Source organism: Microtus pennsylvanicus, chromosome 14 (assembly GCF_037038515.1).
Source record: "Microtus pennsylvanicus isolate mMicPen1 chromosome 14, mMicPen1.hap1, whole genome shotgun sequence".
Taxonomy (NCBI): domain Eukaryota; kingdom Metazoa; phylum Chordata; class Mammalia; order Rodentia; family Cricetidae; genus Microtus; species Microtus pennsylvanicus.
In genome coordinates this window covers 38,027,079-38,044,634 of record NC_134592.1, presented here as the reverse complement: position 1 = coordinate 38,044,634, position 17,556 = coordinate 38,027,079, and the positions used below count along the sequence as shown (strand labels likewise).

General features: G+C 37.3%; 1 protein-coding gene across 2 annotated transcripts in view; it reads left to right on the top strand.

The window, feature by feature from the left end:
- The window catches only part of Fut8 (fucosyltransferase 8), a 203,831-nt gene that overhangs the window by 157,417 nt on the left and 28,858 nt on the right, over positions 1–17,556 (top strand). For both annotated transcript variants that reach the window (XM_075947433.1, XM_075947432.1), the window contains one exon: positions 2,111–2,348. In XM_075947433.1, the coding sequence (XP_075803548.1) occupies positions 2,111–2,348 (238 nt within the window). The remainder of the gene's footprint in view (positions 1–2,110; positions 2,349–17,556) is intronic.

The window sequence follows — 17,556 nt, the reverse complement described above, 5'->3', positions numbered from 1 at the left end:
AAAGCTCTGGAGTCTACAGCAAAGGCTATATGATTGGCCAATTTTGTTCTCTCACATTTGCTCCTTAACACACACACAAAAATGACATGTAAAACATAGTGATAGAAACAGTGTTACCACTAGGAACATTCTATGCTGTCTTTGCTACTTTTGAAATGCCTCAAAGAATAATCAGCATATATGGGGACATTTTCTTTTTTTCTTTTCTTGATATGAATTTTAGAGTTATTTAAGTTCTGTATTTTTAATGCCTCATAAAAAAATCTGGCAAATAATGTTTATCTGCTCCCTTGATAAATTGCTGAATCACTAATAATGTTTCAACCCACTTTGAAAGTGTCATTCCCAGATCCTCATATGCTAGGGTACATGCTACTGAGCAGCTTTGCAATATGCTGTCAACCTACCTTCTGCCCTTGCTGTGTGTGTGTGTGTGTGTGTGTGTGTGTGTGTGTGTGTGCATATGCATGTGCCTTTTGTGGCTGTGACAACAGGGATAATTTCCTCATGAGTCTGCCATGAGCTGGTAGTCAAATAAAAGAATCTACAATTCTTATGTTGATTATGGCAACAATATTGACAAAATCTACACAATATTTTCAGGGTGGTTCCAGATTCATTAATGCTTTAACACAAGTTTCTTGGTGGTGGCAGTTTGGCTTTGATCTAAATATGAACAGCTTGCTATAACGTGTGCATGTAAAAGGTGCTTCTGAAGGTGATAGTACTGCATTTCCCTTCCTCAGGTTTCCTTCAGAATCATTTCACTATCTTAGCATTTCTAAGTGAGGCTCCCATTAGCAGGAGATTGGTGACTGTGTTAGTCCAAGATCATAGAAATTGATTCTTGATGTATGGGGGAGGAGGGCTGGGATTCTGTTCCTAAAAATGTTTATCTTCTCTTCTCTTTCACGGGAAAAAAAAAATTAGTTTGGAAACTCAGGCTCAAGAGTCTTAACCAAAGCTGGGCTATAGTGGTGCATACCTTTAATCCCAGCACTTGGGAGACAGAGACAGGTGGATCTCAGTGAGTTCGAGGCCAGCCTGGTCTACAAAGCAAGTTCCAGAACAGCCAGCACTGTCACACAGTGAAACCCTTTCTCAAAAAGAAAAACAACAACAACAAAAAGAGTCTCAACCAAGACAATTTGTTATAAGAAATTAAGATAGCTAGGAACATATAGTAGTTGCTCATCTATATTAAGAGCAGATTTGAAATTTTACAATGAAAACCAAGAAATTTTCATACTAATTAAACATTTGCTGTTCTCTGGGGAAATATAGAAATATAAAAAAATGGTCTCAATTTAAAAATGGCATATCACATTTTCAGAGTAGGCACAACAGAAGTGTTCTATATTCACTTTTGAAAATTGCTGGTAGCTATCATCAAGTTGGGTATGAAGTTCAATGACTGATATTTTGTAAATGTTGAATTTTGAGATTCTTTTACTCAATACCTTAATAAATTGTGTGTGTGTGTGTGTGTGTGTGTGTGTGTGTGTACGTGTGTACTGCATGACAATGCTTAGGGTTCAGTTCTCATCTTCTGCCACGTGTGACTGGTCATTAGGCTTAGTGACAAGCGCCTTCCCTCACCTAACTGTCACACCAGCTACTCTGTACCCCTTGTTTCTTGATGGAAGCCTAGTTTTCTTTGTAGCATTCAGAATTCTGGGAATGACTTATCACAAAAGTTACAGATTTTCATTTAAGCTGCCTTGAATTTTGTCAAAAAATATCTTCTAAGAGTGCTGAAGTGCTGCTGGGGTAAGAGAAACCACTCCTCCCAGTGTGATCTCAGCAGTTATAACATTAAATTCAGGGTTGTTCACACATGTTCTGAGTTATAGAAAAGTTAGACACTGTTTTTAATTTAACTTCTTAATTTCACATTTATTTCCAAAGTAATTCTTTTTGTGTGTGCCATCTCCCCTAATATGCACATCAAATTTTTATTGGATACTATCCATAATACTTTATTTATTTAAATAAGAAATATGCCAAACAAGCTCTGGCTTATTATGTGATTTTTCAATACCTGTAACCAAAATGGGAAGTTCTTATATATATATTTCTTATATCTTTATCTTCTGTGTTTCACTGACAGAATCCCAAGGACTGCAGTAAAGCCAGGAAGCTGGTATGTAACATCAACAAAGGCTGTGGCTATGGTTGTCAACTCCATCATGTAGTTTACTGCTTCATGATTGCTTATGGCACCCAGCGAACACTCATTTTGGAATCTCAGAATTGGCGCTATGCTACTGGTGGATGGGAGACTGTGTTTAGACCTGTAAGTGAGACATGCACAGACAGGTCTGGCCTCTCCACTGGACACTGGTCAGGTAAGGAACTTGTGTACTGTCACAGATCTCTGGTGAGGTCAGATTAGTGGGTTTCTAGGGACAGTTTTATAGGCTATAATCACCTTTTCTCTTGATTCATAAATGCTGTACATTATGCATATAAAATGTAGAACAATATTTTATTTTTAAAGTATTGTATACCTGTGTGTAGCAGCATATACCCATAATTCCAGTGCTTGGGAATCTGAGATTAGAAAATTGAGAGTTCGAGGCCAGTCTGGGCTACATGACAAAAATCTGTATCTAAAATAAACAAATATAGATTATTTAATACTTTATTTCACTTTGATGTTCATTTTATCTTGATTTAGTGAATTTGCTATTGGTTTTTTTCAAGGAGAACAATTTAATATTTTAATAAGGATGATGTAACTCACTTTTAAGATGATATTATTGGATTTATTTTACTCTTCATAACTATTGCATAAAGAACGCAAGAATCTATAACATTAGCATGCCTGGAAGACTTGTTAAAATGGTGGATTCTGATACAGGCTGTCAGGAGTAGGGCCGAAGAAATTTCATTTCTGAGAAAATGTCTGTATCTTGAGACCAAGTTTGAGAATCATTGACATAGACTGTGCTGGTAACTGTCTTCATTTTACAGTTGAGGACAATGAAATATTAAAATTGAATTTTAAGTATAAACAAGAAACATTTGGTGATGGATAGCTTGCACTATTTCAGGTTTTCCCAAGTGATTAAAAAATAATAGAAAGATAACAGACTGTTGTTAAGAATGAATCTTCTTAGCAGTAATTTTTTGCCCTGAAAGTTTCCAGCAGAATGAGTACAGGGATAAATAGAGGCGTAGCTGAAGAAGGACTACACAATTAGCATCAAAGTCACTGTAGCCTGAAAGCAGTTTCATCAGTGAAGGGTTTCTAAAAATCTTTTCAGGTCTATTTAGAACCTACCCAAATAGTTTTAATGCACCCAGCAACAAAGTTCATAAGCATTTATAGGAATACAAGTTACTCAGCTCTGGCAGGTGTGATTCAGAGTGTCTGGCTCAACAGGACATTATCAAGGCTTGCTCAAAAAACTAAATAGATAACCTTCAATAAAGAAATTGAATTTAGGCCCAGATTTGTAGCTCAGTGCCTAGTAGACACAGTCCCTAGCACCTATCCCCAATATTTAAAAGAAAACCAAACAACTCTACATCAGAAACACCAAGAGTGGCACCGGTGTGAGCTGGGCAGAGGGACCTAGGATCATGTGTTCTTGGCTGGTCTGGGCAACATGGATGGCTCTTGGCGGAAGGAGAGGAGGAAGGGAATTAATTTATAGTTTAAAACTTTCCATGAAGTTTCAGGTCTAGATGTCTTCCCGGTAAGCTGGACATTTAGGGAGGACTAAATACCAGTCCAAAAATTAGAACACTTACTTTCCAAACCATTGTATGAGACCAGGGTCACCTTTGCAGCCAGATTGTGCTTCCTACAGGAGAGAGGTCACTTCATGTACAGATTGATGGATCACTCCTTTGGGGTGATGCAGTGTTGGAGACAGATGAGACATCCTGGGGGAAGACTCAGAGGTGGTTAATTATATGAGACACCAGACAGATGTTGCATCTAAGGTTATTTGATTTTCCCCTTATCTTCACCTAATTTGTTAATAAGCACCATGGTTTTTCCTTCCAGCTGAGTATTTGAGAGGCTGAAGCAGAACTATAAATTCAAGGCCTGCTTGGGCAGTCTAGCAAACCCCATCCCAAAAATAATGGATATCTCCTGTTCTGTAAACAGTTAACTGAATGCTTAGATGCTGCCCAGTTTATGTACTATGGAGGCTCGTACAGCAGTAACTAGATCTCGTGAGCCTTGCTAACTAGACTGCCAAGAACTCCGTGTATTTAATGCCCACGATAACCTGGACTGCTCACATTTTATATAAGTAAGTGACTTGCCAGAGATGCTGCACTTATTAAGATACAGAACCCCAGTCTACCTTTAAAACATGAGCTTCAATGAGCCAAAAATCAGCACAGTATCATTTTCAGAAGTCTCAACCTGCTAGATTTTTTAAGGGTTGTTTTAAGCATTAGCATCAGGACATATACAGCCTATAGGCATCAAATGTTTGCTGTGTGTCCCTTTGCAGAATAAAAAAACAGTTAATAATTGAACTTCCTATACTCAGAAAACTCCAAGTCTAAACAGAAAATAATAGGAAGTCTATCTTGTGAATTAATTGTGGCCTTTGGTGTTGTAAAGCCATAAACAAGACTCAAAAGGATAGGGGAAAGTATACCCATTCTAGCCAGAAAAGTCAGAAATGGCATGTTTAAACTGCTTTTGGCAGGGTTGTTAAAATGGCAAGAAATGTTAGGGGTGGAATCCTACTCACTTGGAGTACTTGACAGATAATGATGAAATGGCCAGGTGCTTGTCACATCTTGCTTAGAGAGGGTTCCAAAATATCAAAACTGGGAAATTACTTTTTTCTTCAGCCTCTAATTTGCTGAATTACACAGAAGAGATATTTAAGCCATCTGCTCCTCAGTTTAGCCTTTAGTCAGATGTGACTGAAAACTCAGTTTTGATAGATAAATTACATTTTCAAGTAAAACAAAAATATCTGATAGAAGATACTTTGATCTAAGTAATTTCTATTTTAAAATTTTCATACAATGTATTTTGATCATGTTCTTTCCCATCTCCCTCTCTACCCAACTCCATATTTTCGCCCTCTCATAGTTTATACATATACTTTGATCATATTTCCTTTATTCTTACCTATGCAACTCCATATTCTCTGTCTCAAAAAAAGAAAAAAGCAAAACAAACTTAAAAAAAATCAATAAGATTAAAAAAATATAATAATAACAAAACAAAAGCATGCACATATAAAACCATGGAATCCATTTTATTCTGGCCGACTGTTCTGGTCATAGAGCCTACCCTGGAATATGTTTGATATACCCAGTGACCCTCCATTGAAGAAAACTAATTTCCCCAGCAGGTATCAGTTTCAGATAACTTCTTGGTGCTCACTTTCCCTTCTCAGGAATGGGATTCTGTTTGGTGTGAACCTGTGTGGGTTTTATATGTACTATCTTAGTCTCTGTGAGTTCACGTGTTTCAGTCCTGTTTTGTCTGAAAATGTTTCCTTGGAGCCATTCACTACTTCTAGCTCTTTATAACCTTTCTACATCTTCCTCATCTGCATAGATGCCTAAGCCTTGAAGAGAGGGGTTTGACAAAGACATCCCATGTAGGGCTAAGTGCTCCAAAGTCTCACACACTCTGCACCTTGTTTAGCTGTGAGTCTTTGTGTTAATTCCATCTTCTTCAAGAAGAAGCTTCTCTGATAAGAGTTGAGCCTGTGTGCTGATGTATGGGTATAGCAATATGTCATTAGGAGTTATCTTTAATAGAATACAAGTGGTAGATACTACCCTAGGTTCATTACCTGTCTAGTCTCAGATTCTAGGCCACGTTAGTAGTGTCATGTTTGGTTTCCATCTTATGGAATGGGCCTTAAATTCAGTTTTTAAAAGTAGTTAGTTGCTCTTATAACATTTGTGCCACTATTATACCAATCTAGATGCAAGTATTTTTAGGTGTACATGTGTAAAAATGATGGTTCTTTCAGTAAATACACCTTGGATTTTGTATTCATTATTAACTGTCACTTACACTATTGTAATCCTTGTATTACTTTTTTTATTTATGATTATTCTGCTTGCAGTTTTATAATACATATACAATAATTGTGCAAACAGTGCAATCTTCTGAAAGATATTGCCAAAGTAGTCAAGTTAATATAGTACTGCTTGTTGGGGATTTTTATTTAACTAAATTGAGAAAATAACACAGGATTGCCATTTTTGTTATTTAAGCCCTTGCTATAAGCATTGCCTAAGGTATAATGAATGTAAACTCAAAAAATTTGTACTTCCTAAAATTAGCACATAAGTTGAGTTTTATATTATGTTAGAAAGAGATAGAGGTATAGATCTGTGGCAGAGTGGATGTGTGTTTGACATATGCAAGGCCCTAGTCCAATTTCTAGCACACACATAAACCAGTTACATTACTAGATAGTGTTATCTTATGCACTTTAGAATATGACAGTTAATAGGTAATTGTTTGTATTCTGAAGTCAAGGCAATAAAAGGATAAATTATTCTGTGTTGATTGGAAAATACTCCAAAACATCAAAAATAAAAGTAGACAGGATATAAAGATTACCTAGTCTTGTAGTTTATGCAGACTAGCATATATTGTATGAGTCATAAATGTTATGTCTATGTTTATAACATTTTTAAAAGCCTGGTAATAGCTGTAAGCTATTTTATTTTCTGAATATCATTAATATTAATACATAATCATTGACCTAATTAATGTGTATGTGAGCAGATCACTTTCCCCTGTTCTCCTGGGGATATATATTTTAAATTAAATGTTTCTCATTAAGTGAAATCCATTCTTTGAACATTTTTTCTCAGTTTGAAAAGAATATTATTAGTGATAAATTGCAATTTTGTTTTTCTGTTTTCTGTTTGTGTAGATATTTTGTTTAGCATTGATTCAAATATATATTTAGCATTTCAGTTGTTTTTCACACAAGATGAATACTATAGTTATTGTAATGTGCCCATGACTACTTATCAGCATTTATTCCTCCGTTTTAGTAGCCAAATTATGTATGTCGTGTTATAAAAACATTAGTAGCCACAGATCCATATAAAAACATTCATGAATTAATACTTTTGCCTTAGCATTTTTTAAAGAGTGTATTGCTGCTCTGTGTTGTTGACATGAATTGAAGTCCCTCTTGGTCTTAAGGACATGCTGAGATGATTGAAGAAATGAACGAAAAGAATCATTCTAGGAATATTTGAATGCAGCCTTTTTGAGTTGTGACTAAATTCCACCCTGAAACCTTTATCTAGTCATGTCATTTCACAAACATATTAGACAAAGGAGTGGCTTCACACAGCTGTATTTTGATAGAATTATTTGCTGTTGGTGAGAGCAAATTAGCATTTTAAAGATGGTGGGTTTTGTTTTTTGCTAAAATATAATATGTTGTTACCAAGTTATGTTTATTTAGTTCAACTTAAGCTAATCGATTATTATTTTATATTAAGGCTCATGAATAAAAGACACAGAAAGACTGTTCAGTCATTTTTACAGACCATTGCTTCTGCACCTGTCATTCCTCCTTTCTGTAGTTCAGCTTCTACAGAAAGAAGAAGTAGAAGGGAACAGCTCAGGCAGTTTTTCTTAACTTGTTATTTTTCAGTCTCTTGTCAGGAGAATTATGAGACATAGTTTCACCGTTTGCCACAGAACATACCAGTTAAATTAAGAGATTTGAACAGTTTTCTCTGTCAATACCAAGTGGAAGAATTTTGTTTTTTCTCTGTAGTCATTACATAGAACACTAAGAACAATATATTCAGATATCTTCCACATTAATTAAAGTGTAATGATTGTATACAATTTAAACTGAATAAATATCCAAAAAGTTATTTTTCCTTATTTTGTCTGATTCATTTCTATGCTATCACTGCTTAACAGCAGGATACCAAATGATGAGCAGAGGTCGCAGACCACTATGTGGACAAAAGCACCTAGAAAATAGAGCCTTTGAGGTTTTGTTAAAGAATGCTAAATAGCTATAAACCAGTAAGCTTGCCCCTTTGCCGCAAACAGCTTTATTTAGCTTCTCAAGCTGTTAAATGCTCTTTGCATTTGATGAATGAAAATGAGGACATGACCATTCCTAGGTATGGTTGAGGAAGAGGGTTTTCTTGTAAATAAGAGGGCGATTGTTGCCAGAGGCATCTGGAAGGGTCCAGACTGAACCTTTTCACACCTGTCATAAGAGGAGGGGTGGGTGAGAGAGGAGTAAGAGAAGGGAGCAAGTGACCAAGAGAGGAGCTGAGAATCATGAGGGCTCATGGCCAAAATGTCAGGTTTATATGGGAAACAGAGCCAAGAGTAAGGGAGTGAAACCTCTGGGTTGGAGCAGTTTAGGGAAGGGATGAAAAGGGCTAGGGGGAGCCACAGGTACTGCCTGAGCCTTGTCCCAGCTTTCTTTGGGACCTGACACTTGGTGTCTCATTTTCTTCAGTTACACTTGTGAAATTCAACTCTAGCCTGATACCTGATATTGGTCTGTCTTTTAAAAATAATGTGCTTAGTATGAGTATTATGCTGGAATAACAACAAACACATTATTATGGAGCTAGCTGGGTTGGACCTGTTAACATTTGAAATATTTTTTACATCAAATCTGTTATTAATAAAGCTAATTTTAATAGTTGATTTTATTTCTTGTTGTTGAAGACAATCTGAGTAATAGTTGATTTTTACTGACTGAAAACATAATCATATATGAGTAGAGGCAGTTGGTTATCAGTTTTATTTATTTTGAATCTTAGAAATTCATCAGCTGGTAAAAATAAAGTCAATTTTATGTATTTCTTTGTCATGAAAGAGAAGGCTTTATCAAAGTTACATTGTCACTTATATCACATTATATAGTCTGTATATCAATACTGACTAGAAATTATTGCTTACAAAATGAAAACCATCTACTTCAAAGGAGAAAGTAAATTCACTCAAACAGAACAAATTTCTTCCCAGGTTAAGAAGTCTCAGGTGACCTATGATACCTGCGTACTTAATTTAAGCTGTTTCCATTTGTGGCCTTAGAGTTGGGCTAAACAGGCCTTTGATTTAACAGAACACTTTCTTTGTGTTTTTAATTTGAGATACACGTTGCTTTTATTAGTTATTAGTTGATTGGAAGTTTTGTGAAATCCTTTCTCATCCTAGCCTCATCTTCATCAAAGAAAAGATAAATCTTGTCTTTGATAATATTTAACAGTTACTAGGAAGTCTTTAAAGAACCCTTCCAAAACTACGCCTAAGGGAAGTGGCATTGTTTGTAGTTACTAGAGGACAAGAAAAGCAAGGTTAGAAATTGTGTTGACTGGCCACAGTGTTGTTTGATCACAGAGGCTGCCCTTGTAGAGGGGATCAGCAACACCTCATATCCTGTTTTGAAATCCTGTTTTAGTCTGCTAAGCTCAACTTCCCTCAAATACTCCTCCCCTCCCTTTGAAGGCTCAACACCCCCGCCCCCAATTCTGTAAAAGTAAGGGATTTTGGGAGGGGGAGGGAAAAGGGAGGTGGGGAGGAGGCAGAAATTTTTAATAAAAAAAAATCACAAAAATAAATAAATAAATGAATAAATAAATAAATTAAGGGATTTCTTTTGTGCTGGCGATCATTGTTGAAGCTCCTTTTCTTGCCTATGAGTTGCTAGTGAAGATTAACACATTTCACCTGAAATCTGACTCGCCATTTCTCTTTACCAAACCTGGAATGAATTATTTAAAACAAGTGTGAGAGAACAAAATTTCCTGGGTTTAATTTCTTCCAGATCATGCTGTGACCCTAATCATACCAAATTTGTTCATTCTATTTGACCATACTGCTTTTAGATAAAAATGTAAAGTAAAAAAGTTAATGTTTATTGCTAAAAACCCAGAAAGTACAGAAAATACAAAATAAAACAATAAAAATACTAAATATATAAACATGAATTTATTTTAGTCATTTTAATGTATTTTAAATTAGTAGCTTCAGCTGTCAGTTTGACCTGTCGTAGAGTCACCTGAGGAGGGAATCTCAACTGAATAATTTTCTAGATCAGATTGGCCATGTCTGTAAGGGACTGTCTTGATTATTGATTGATGTGGGATGACTCAGCTATATTGATTGATGAAGGTGACACTGTGCCTATGCAGGTGATTGGACTATAGAAATAAAAGCTAGCTAAGCATGAGTCTGTGAGCAAGCCAGAGCTAGTAGCAGCAAGCAGCATTGCCTTACAGTTCCTGCCTTGACTTCCTGTCCTGACTTCTCTCAGTGATAGACTAACCCGGGAGGGGAAGAAAACTCTCTCCTCCCCTAAACTGAATTGTTTTCAGTGCTTCATCATAGCAGCAGAGGGAACTAGAACAACCTTCATATTTTTCTTTTTGTTTTTTAATCTCCATGATTTTCCTTTTCCTAGAATGTCATAGAGTTAGAATATACATTACGTGCTCTTCTATGCCTACCCACCTTTTTGTTAGAGTTCCTGAAAATCATTTTGTCTCTTGACAGTTTCTTTTTATTGCTGAGTTGCACTATATTGTATTCTGCTTGTTTATCCAGTTATCTATTGAAAAACAGTTCAGGTGCTTCCAATTTTTCACACTTCTGACTAAAGCCCATATAAATATTTGTGTGCGGAATTTATGTAGGCATCATTTTTGCCTTATTTGGATGAGGTACTAATAACAAAATACTATGAACTGGGTGATTTAACCAACAGACAATTCTAGAAGCTGGAAGGTCTAAAATTAAGATGCCAACAGTTTCATTTCTTGGTGACAATTCTTTCCCCAGCTTGGAGTCACTTTCTTGCTTTCTCGTTACCTTACTTACTTATGGAGAATGGGAGCTCTGGTGTCTTTATCTTATAAAATCAGTATCCTATTGTGGGGCTCGTAGTAATGGTAGCTCTCTAAAGGCATAGAATCAATAGCGTGTGTGTGTGTGTGTGTGTGTGTGTGTGTGTGTGTGTGTGTGTTGTGGTAGCTTGTACTTTCAGAAGGCAGTAAACATGCAAACTACTTAATTTAGGAAGCTGAGTATTTTAGCAGCCCCAGTCCGGGGTTGAAGGCCTGGAAGCTCCATGGAAAATCATTGAAAGATCCAAAAAGCTAGAGTTAGGTGGCAGCAGGTTGTGCATGCTGATCTGGGGCCTGCTGGCCTATTGAAATCTATTGAAATATTCCTCTTGCATTGAGGGAAAATCTTTTCCCCAGCCTCCCTAGTCCCTACCCACCGAGTCATTCCTCTCAGGGAATACCCCTACTAATGCAAAGTTGTCTTTCATCAGTCCTAGATCTCTTTTAATCCAGTCAAATTGACAGCCAGAACCAGCCATCATACCACATGCCCACCCGTTGTGAAGCTGACTCATAATGGCATCTCTATGCCATGCTTAATTTCTAAATAAAGTCACGATACCAGCTTCCATGTCATAACTGTCCTTCATACAACCAGAAATGCTCTAATTCTTTTCCTAGCAATAGATGACAAAAATCCTTGGAGGAATACTTAATTTTTTAAATATGTTAATTTAGATTTAACAGTATTTAATAATGATATTAAGCTATGTTATATGGTAAATAAAATTGAAAAGGAATCAAGGATTTCTGCTCCTCCCTCCCCGTGTGTGTATGCCCGACATTCTTAGTGAAATAACAACCACAATAATTATAGCTCTCATTTTTATAACAGGTCACATGGCCATAGCTGGTATTTATAACTACCCTCTGCACACCATTCTGTATTCCCTCCACCTTCAGCAAGCACCTCCATAGAGTCTTAGTTATACACTTGGGAAAATGACCCATGTGTTCATCACAGGTCTGAGACACTTACCATCCTGCCTGAGTTAAGTTGTGGTTTGTCATTTACTTTAATTGCAGGGCCTGATAATACTAAGAGACACCCTATGGGATCTCCTGCACTGTCGAGATAAACCCTTTCTTGCCTCAACTATTTCTTGAAATCCTGTTGCATCTTTTCATTCTTTCCTTTCAGTTTTGTAAGTGTATTCCCATATTTTCAAGCTTACTGATTTTTTTTACTGGGTCCTGTTTCATCCTGTCTGATCTGATAAGGCCATTCAGAGTTTCTGCCGTTTCAGTTACAATGTTTTGTGTGCTAGCACTGCATTTTCATTTTTTCAGTTTTTAATCTCCATCTATGCTACTCATCTCCTGCATGTTGCCCCCTTTTCCATTAAAGTATTAATCATAGTTATTTTTAAATTTCTAAACAGACTTTTCCAAAAATCTCTGCCATGTCTGAGTTAGGTTCTGGTGGTTTTTTTGTCTTTCAGACTATATTGGTTTTATACCCTTTAGCATGAGATTTTGGTGAAAGCCAGGTATCATGGAGCTGAATAAAAAGGAACTGAAGGAAATGAACGTTTAGCATAAGGTTTTATGTTTATTTGACTGGAAGTCAAGCTGTGTTTAATGTCCACTGTGGACTCAGATGCAGAAATTTTCTTTAGTAAATCTGTTGCCCTAAACGTTCTTAGACTCGTTTAAGGGGCAACTCTTTTAGCTCTAGTTCTGCGTTGTTATGCCTTAGTCCTGTTGATGTGGTAGTGTGGGGAGGAAGGACATTCTAAAGCAATTTCTTAGACCTTAGTGAGCCTTAGTTGTATCTTTCATTTCCCTCACGTAGGTGAGTCTTGCTAAAACTCTACTAGGCAGACACTGTTAAGGAGTACGGAGGACTCTTACGTGCAAATTGAGTTATTATAACTCATGAAAATTATCTGGAACTGAACAAAGCACAGTATGTTTTGTTATAATGATATAAAGATCACAAATAGTAATAAAAGGAATTTGAAAATAAGTTTTAAATGAAATGCTTCATTTATTTTTATGTTATGCTATAAGAAATATTCAAAGTAAGATTCTTCTAAGTGAATTTCATTATAAACTTCAAGTTAAAACCCAGTGTGATGCTTACAAAATTCTGTATGCAGGTAATGTTTTAGCAAAAGCATGAGCAGAGTAATTTCTTCTGGCTCTGTGCTTCATGTAAAAACTAATCATAGCATCTGATACTATTTAGTAATTAAACTATATTTTCTACAGTGTTTATCACTCTTTAAGGGTGATTCCCCCTCCCAGGAAATTGTGTCCATATATCTAGAAAATATACATTGGCATAACAAAAGTAACACTTCTTCCTGTCAGGTGCCATGTAGATAGCATCAGCTAACGAAATTCTTGAATGACCTAAGGCAGGACTGCTATTTCCTAAAGTATGTAAGTGATGAGAAGGCCAGCAATATGTAGGTGTCTTTGTAAGTACTGTATACACTTTTCTAAGCATTCAAGATGTTGAACGCTATCTACAAACTGGTAAAGGTTGAAAGGCAGAGCCTGAACAGTATTAACTGTTTTATATCTTAAAAATTGGAAACCTGGGGGGCTGGAGAGATGGCTCAGCGGTTAAGAGCATTGCCTGCTCTTCAAAAGGTCCTGAGTTCAAATCCCAGCAACCACATGGTGGCTCACAACCATCTGTAATGAGGTCTAGTGTCCTCTTCTGGCCTGCAGACAGAATATTGTATACATAATAAATAAATAAATAAATAAATATAAAAAAATTGGAAACCTGGTAACATTCACAAACCTCAAATTATACATGTAACTCTGAGATTGTGATGCTGATGGTAGACTCACTGATAGCCAAATGATTGTTTCCTGCATCAGACTGTGGGGGCCCTGTTAAATACGCTGCTTATATATGATTAAAATCATTCCTTCAATTAAGCATTTATGTTGTGGTAGTTGCTGAGATAACGAAGAAGGAATTATGTGTTTGAGAAGGAGCAAAGCATTTGGAGAGAACTAGTTGTTATCTTATGCTTGAGATGAAGTTAGAAATATTGATATGTGGCGTTGAGATAAGCTAGCTAAGACTTTGTAGCCTGCTGATAGTTAAGTACACCAGGTCTAGCAGCTGTAAAGAGTGAAAAATAGTGACCACGAGCCGGGCGGTGGTGGCGCACGCCTTTAATCCCAGCACTCGGGAGGCAGAGGCAGGTGGATCTCTGTGAGTTCGAGACCAGCCTGGTCTACAAGAGCTAGTTCCAGGACAGGCTCCAAAGCCACAGAGAAACCCTGTCTCGAAAAACCAAAAAAAAAAATAGTGACCACGGAGGGAAAGAAAGTCCTTCCTTGCCCAGGCTCTAAAGTTCTTGCTGACAGGGCCCCATGTATTCAGTCTAATTAGAAATTTCATGAGAAATATAACTATCAAGTTACTATAATTGCAATCATCCTATAAATTTTAAAAGCAGCAACAAACCAAGACCTGCTTCCCACATGCCCTGCTTGCCCAGTTTTCTCCATGTGTCTTCTTCCTTCTTCCGCCTTCTAATCTGCTAGTTAAGGTTTTGTGTATTTTGCTTGGTATCTCTTTTTATTCTTGTGTGGATATCCCCTGTCCTTCCCCAGGTAAACAGAAAAGGTGCTCACCTCTAGAGGAACATCTTTGCAGAATCTGTCCCACCTATGACACAGTTTACTGCATTGTTGTAACATGTTAGGTCTCTGTCTGGGTGTTACCTAACTCAGGGAAGGTGGGTGATTTATACCCTGTCAGTGTCAGTGGTGACAGTAGCAGTTGTAGTCCGCACAGGAGGTCACGGCCACCATCTCAGCCCGTTCTCACAGTGGAAGCAGAGGCAGCTGGGACATGAAAAGGAGTCTAAGATGAAGGCAATGGCTCGAGTTACTGGTACTTTGCAGTCTTTGTTTCAGCAAGCTAAGATTGCACAGTGCTGTGCTAAGTTATCCTCTGGTCTGTGCCACAGAATTCTTGCCTGATTTTATTATTATTTCCTTTCTAAACATACATTTTTGGTTTATTTACATTCATTCATTCACTTATGTATTTCTTTATTGATTGATTTTTCAAGACAGGGTTTCTCTGTGTATCTCTGGCTGTCCTGGAACTCACTCTGTAGACCAGGCTGGACTTGAACTCACAGAGACCCACCTGCCTCTGCCTCCCTAGTGCAGTGACTAAAGGTGTGCGCCACCACTGCCTGGTAACATGTATTTTTATTTTCTTCTCTTATAGTGTGCTTAGAATTTCTAGTTAAAATTCTCTCTCTCTCTCTCTCTCTCTCTCTCTCTCTCTCTCTCTCTCTCTCTGTGTGTGTGTGTGTGTGTGTGTGTGTGTGTGTGTGTGTGTGTGTGTGTGTGTCTGTATGTGTGTGTGTAAGTTAGAATGTAGCCAACCCTATACTGGTGCTCACCTCGTGGATTAGGCTGTCAGGCCAGCAAATCCCAGTAAGCTGTCAGCCCCTCTCTCCCTAGTACTAGGATTACAAGATTAAACTCAGATCTTTATGCTTTCAAGACAAACTCAGTGGATTTATCAGCAGCCACTCTAGTTATGTATGATTCTTGAGTTTTAGGGTACTAGGATTGGCCTTTACCCTATCATTAGGTCTGAAATTCAACAATATGAGTCAACATAATAGGGATATAATGCAACACAAAAATTACAAATGACTTAAATCCATTACAACACATCTCATTGCCAATTCTCCAAGTATATTAATCTTGGAATTCCCACAAAGCAAAAGGAACTTCAGCTCCCCAACCTACAGTGCCGCATTGAAATGTTGATGGTTTACCTGCTTACTCTAGTCACCTTTTCCAATGGGCTCAAAGAAGTCAGTTCCCTTAGGGTCCTTTCCTGTGGCTGCACACTGCATCGAAATAAAACAGATAGTAAAGGAATGAAGTGTAACTTTCTGTGAAAAAAGAAAGGTTGGAATTTGACTTTGATACATTTAATGAAAAAAGAGCCTTGTCCTTGCAAGTACATGTTCTTCTATTTTCTTGTCCTACCAATGAGAGAAGCTGCTTTAGGGTCTCTGGGACCCATGGGGCTGGAAGAATCAAATTAAGGAAAAGTATTAACTTACCAAAAAAAAAAAAAAAAAAGAATAGAAAAACCAACCAAAACCTCTAAATTTCTGTCTGTAAACTTAGGGTTTTACAAGCAATGAAAGACATTAAAGGCTGTTGGCAGCATCCTTTTAAAATGTTTGTTGTATTTGTTTATTTAATTATTTATCTAGTGCATACACAAACACACCATCATCGTGCATGTGCCACAGCTCACTTGTGCCATTACATGAGTGTGGAGATCAGAGGTCAGCTTACAGAAGTCAGTCTTCCCTTCTACCGTTTCCTACCATGTGAGCTCTGGAAATAAAACTCAAGTCATCAGGCTTGGTGGCACGTGCCTTTACCCACTGAACCATCTCATTAGCCTGGCAGTATCCATTTTATAAGCAGCCTATATAGGCTAGCCACCTCTAGGCAATGATATGTAGAGATATAGTCTATATCTTTCTGTGTATCTATAGAATTAGCAAATTTATTTCAGAAATTCAGAATGACCTCGGGAGCCTTCTATTTAGTGTCATGGTCTGTCTGACAAACCTCCTTGGCCTTTTTCTTTTGTCATTGTCCTGTCCACCTAATTCTAAACCCCCAAGATAGAACATGTTTTCTGTCAGCTGTTCTTTTTGTCTCCAGTCCAGAATGACACGGAGGTCTGGAGTCCAGTTGTCTTTCAAGGTGTTTCTGTTACTAGTAAACGCAGTGAGCACCTCATCAGAATGCGGCTCAGTTGTTCTCAGGGTGTGATGTGCTGTCTTTAGAATGTTACCAACGCAGTGCTGTGTTTGATGTGATTGAATTTAGAGCTTTTCCCTCAATTGGTTGAAGCCTTCAGACTGTCAGTAGCTATAGTCTTTTGAGTTGCCTAAGAAGAGCAGAGATAGAATTCATATGGCAAGTGACAGCGTCTTACTTTTGTCAAAAAGTGATCTCTATCCACTGACGTGGTTGGAAAACAAAAGAAAAGTAGCCAGGTGTTGACTTGTTAATAGCTTATCTTCTGTATTTTAAATGAGACAGGATCTCTGTCATTAAACCAGAATATAAATATTTATGCTGTCATTGTTAAAATGCCAAAGAATAGACCTCATACTTTTTGGTTTTTATTTATTTTTGTAAACAACCATATTTTTATTTAAAAAAATACTTTTAAGGGTTCTCTATACAGGTAGAGGTCTCACCATAGCTAGTTAGTGTTCACTCTTTTTTTTTTTATTGAGAAAAGGAAAAAAAAAAGTTTCCCCCTCCTCCCAGCCTCCCATTTCCCTCCCCCTCCTCCCACTCCTCTCCCCCTCCCTCTCCAGTCCAAAGAGCAGTCAGGGTTCCCTGCCCTGTGGAAAGTTCAAGGTCCTCCCCCCTCCGTCCGTGTCTAGGAAGGTGAACATCCAAACCGGCTATCTCCTTTTATTCTTGACTTCTCTGTCAAGTCTTAGTTTAGTAAGAATTTAATTTGTTGTATTTGGACATATACTCTTGAAGAAAATGTAAATCCCAGAAATCTAGTCTTTGTAAATATAAGTTAAATATAAAAAAAAACAGTTACTGAAATATGGACAGGATTTCTCAGTGGCTTAACTGGCTGTTTCTGGGCAGAGCAGGGTTTTGGTCAAGTTGGTAGCAGCATCAAATTTCCTAACATCTAAATAG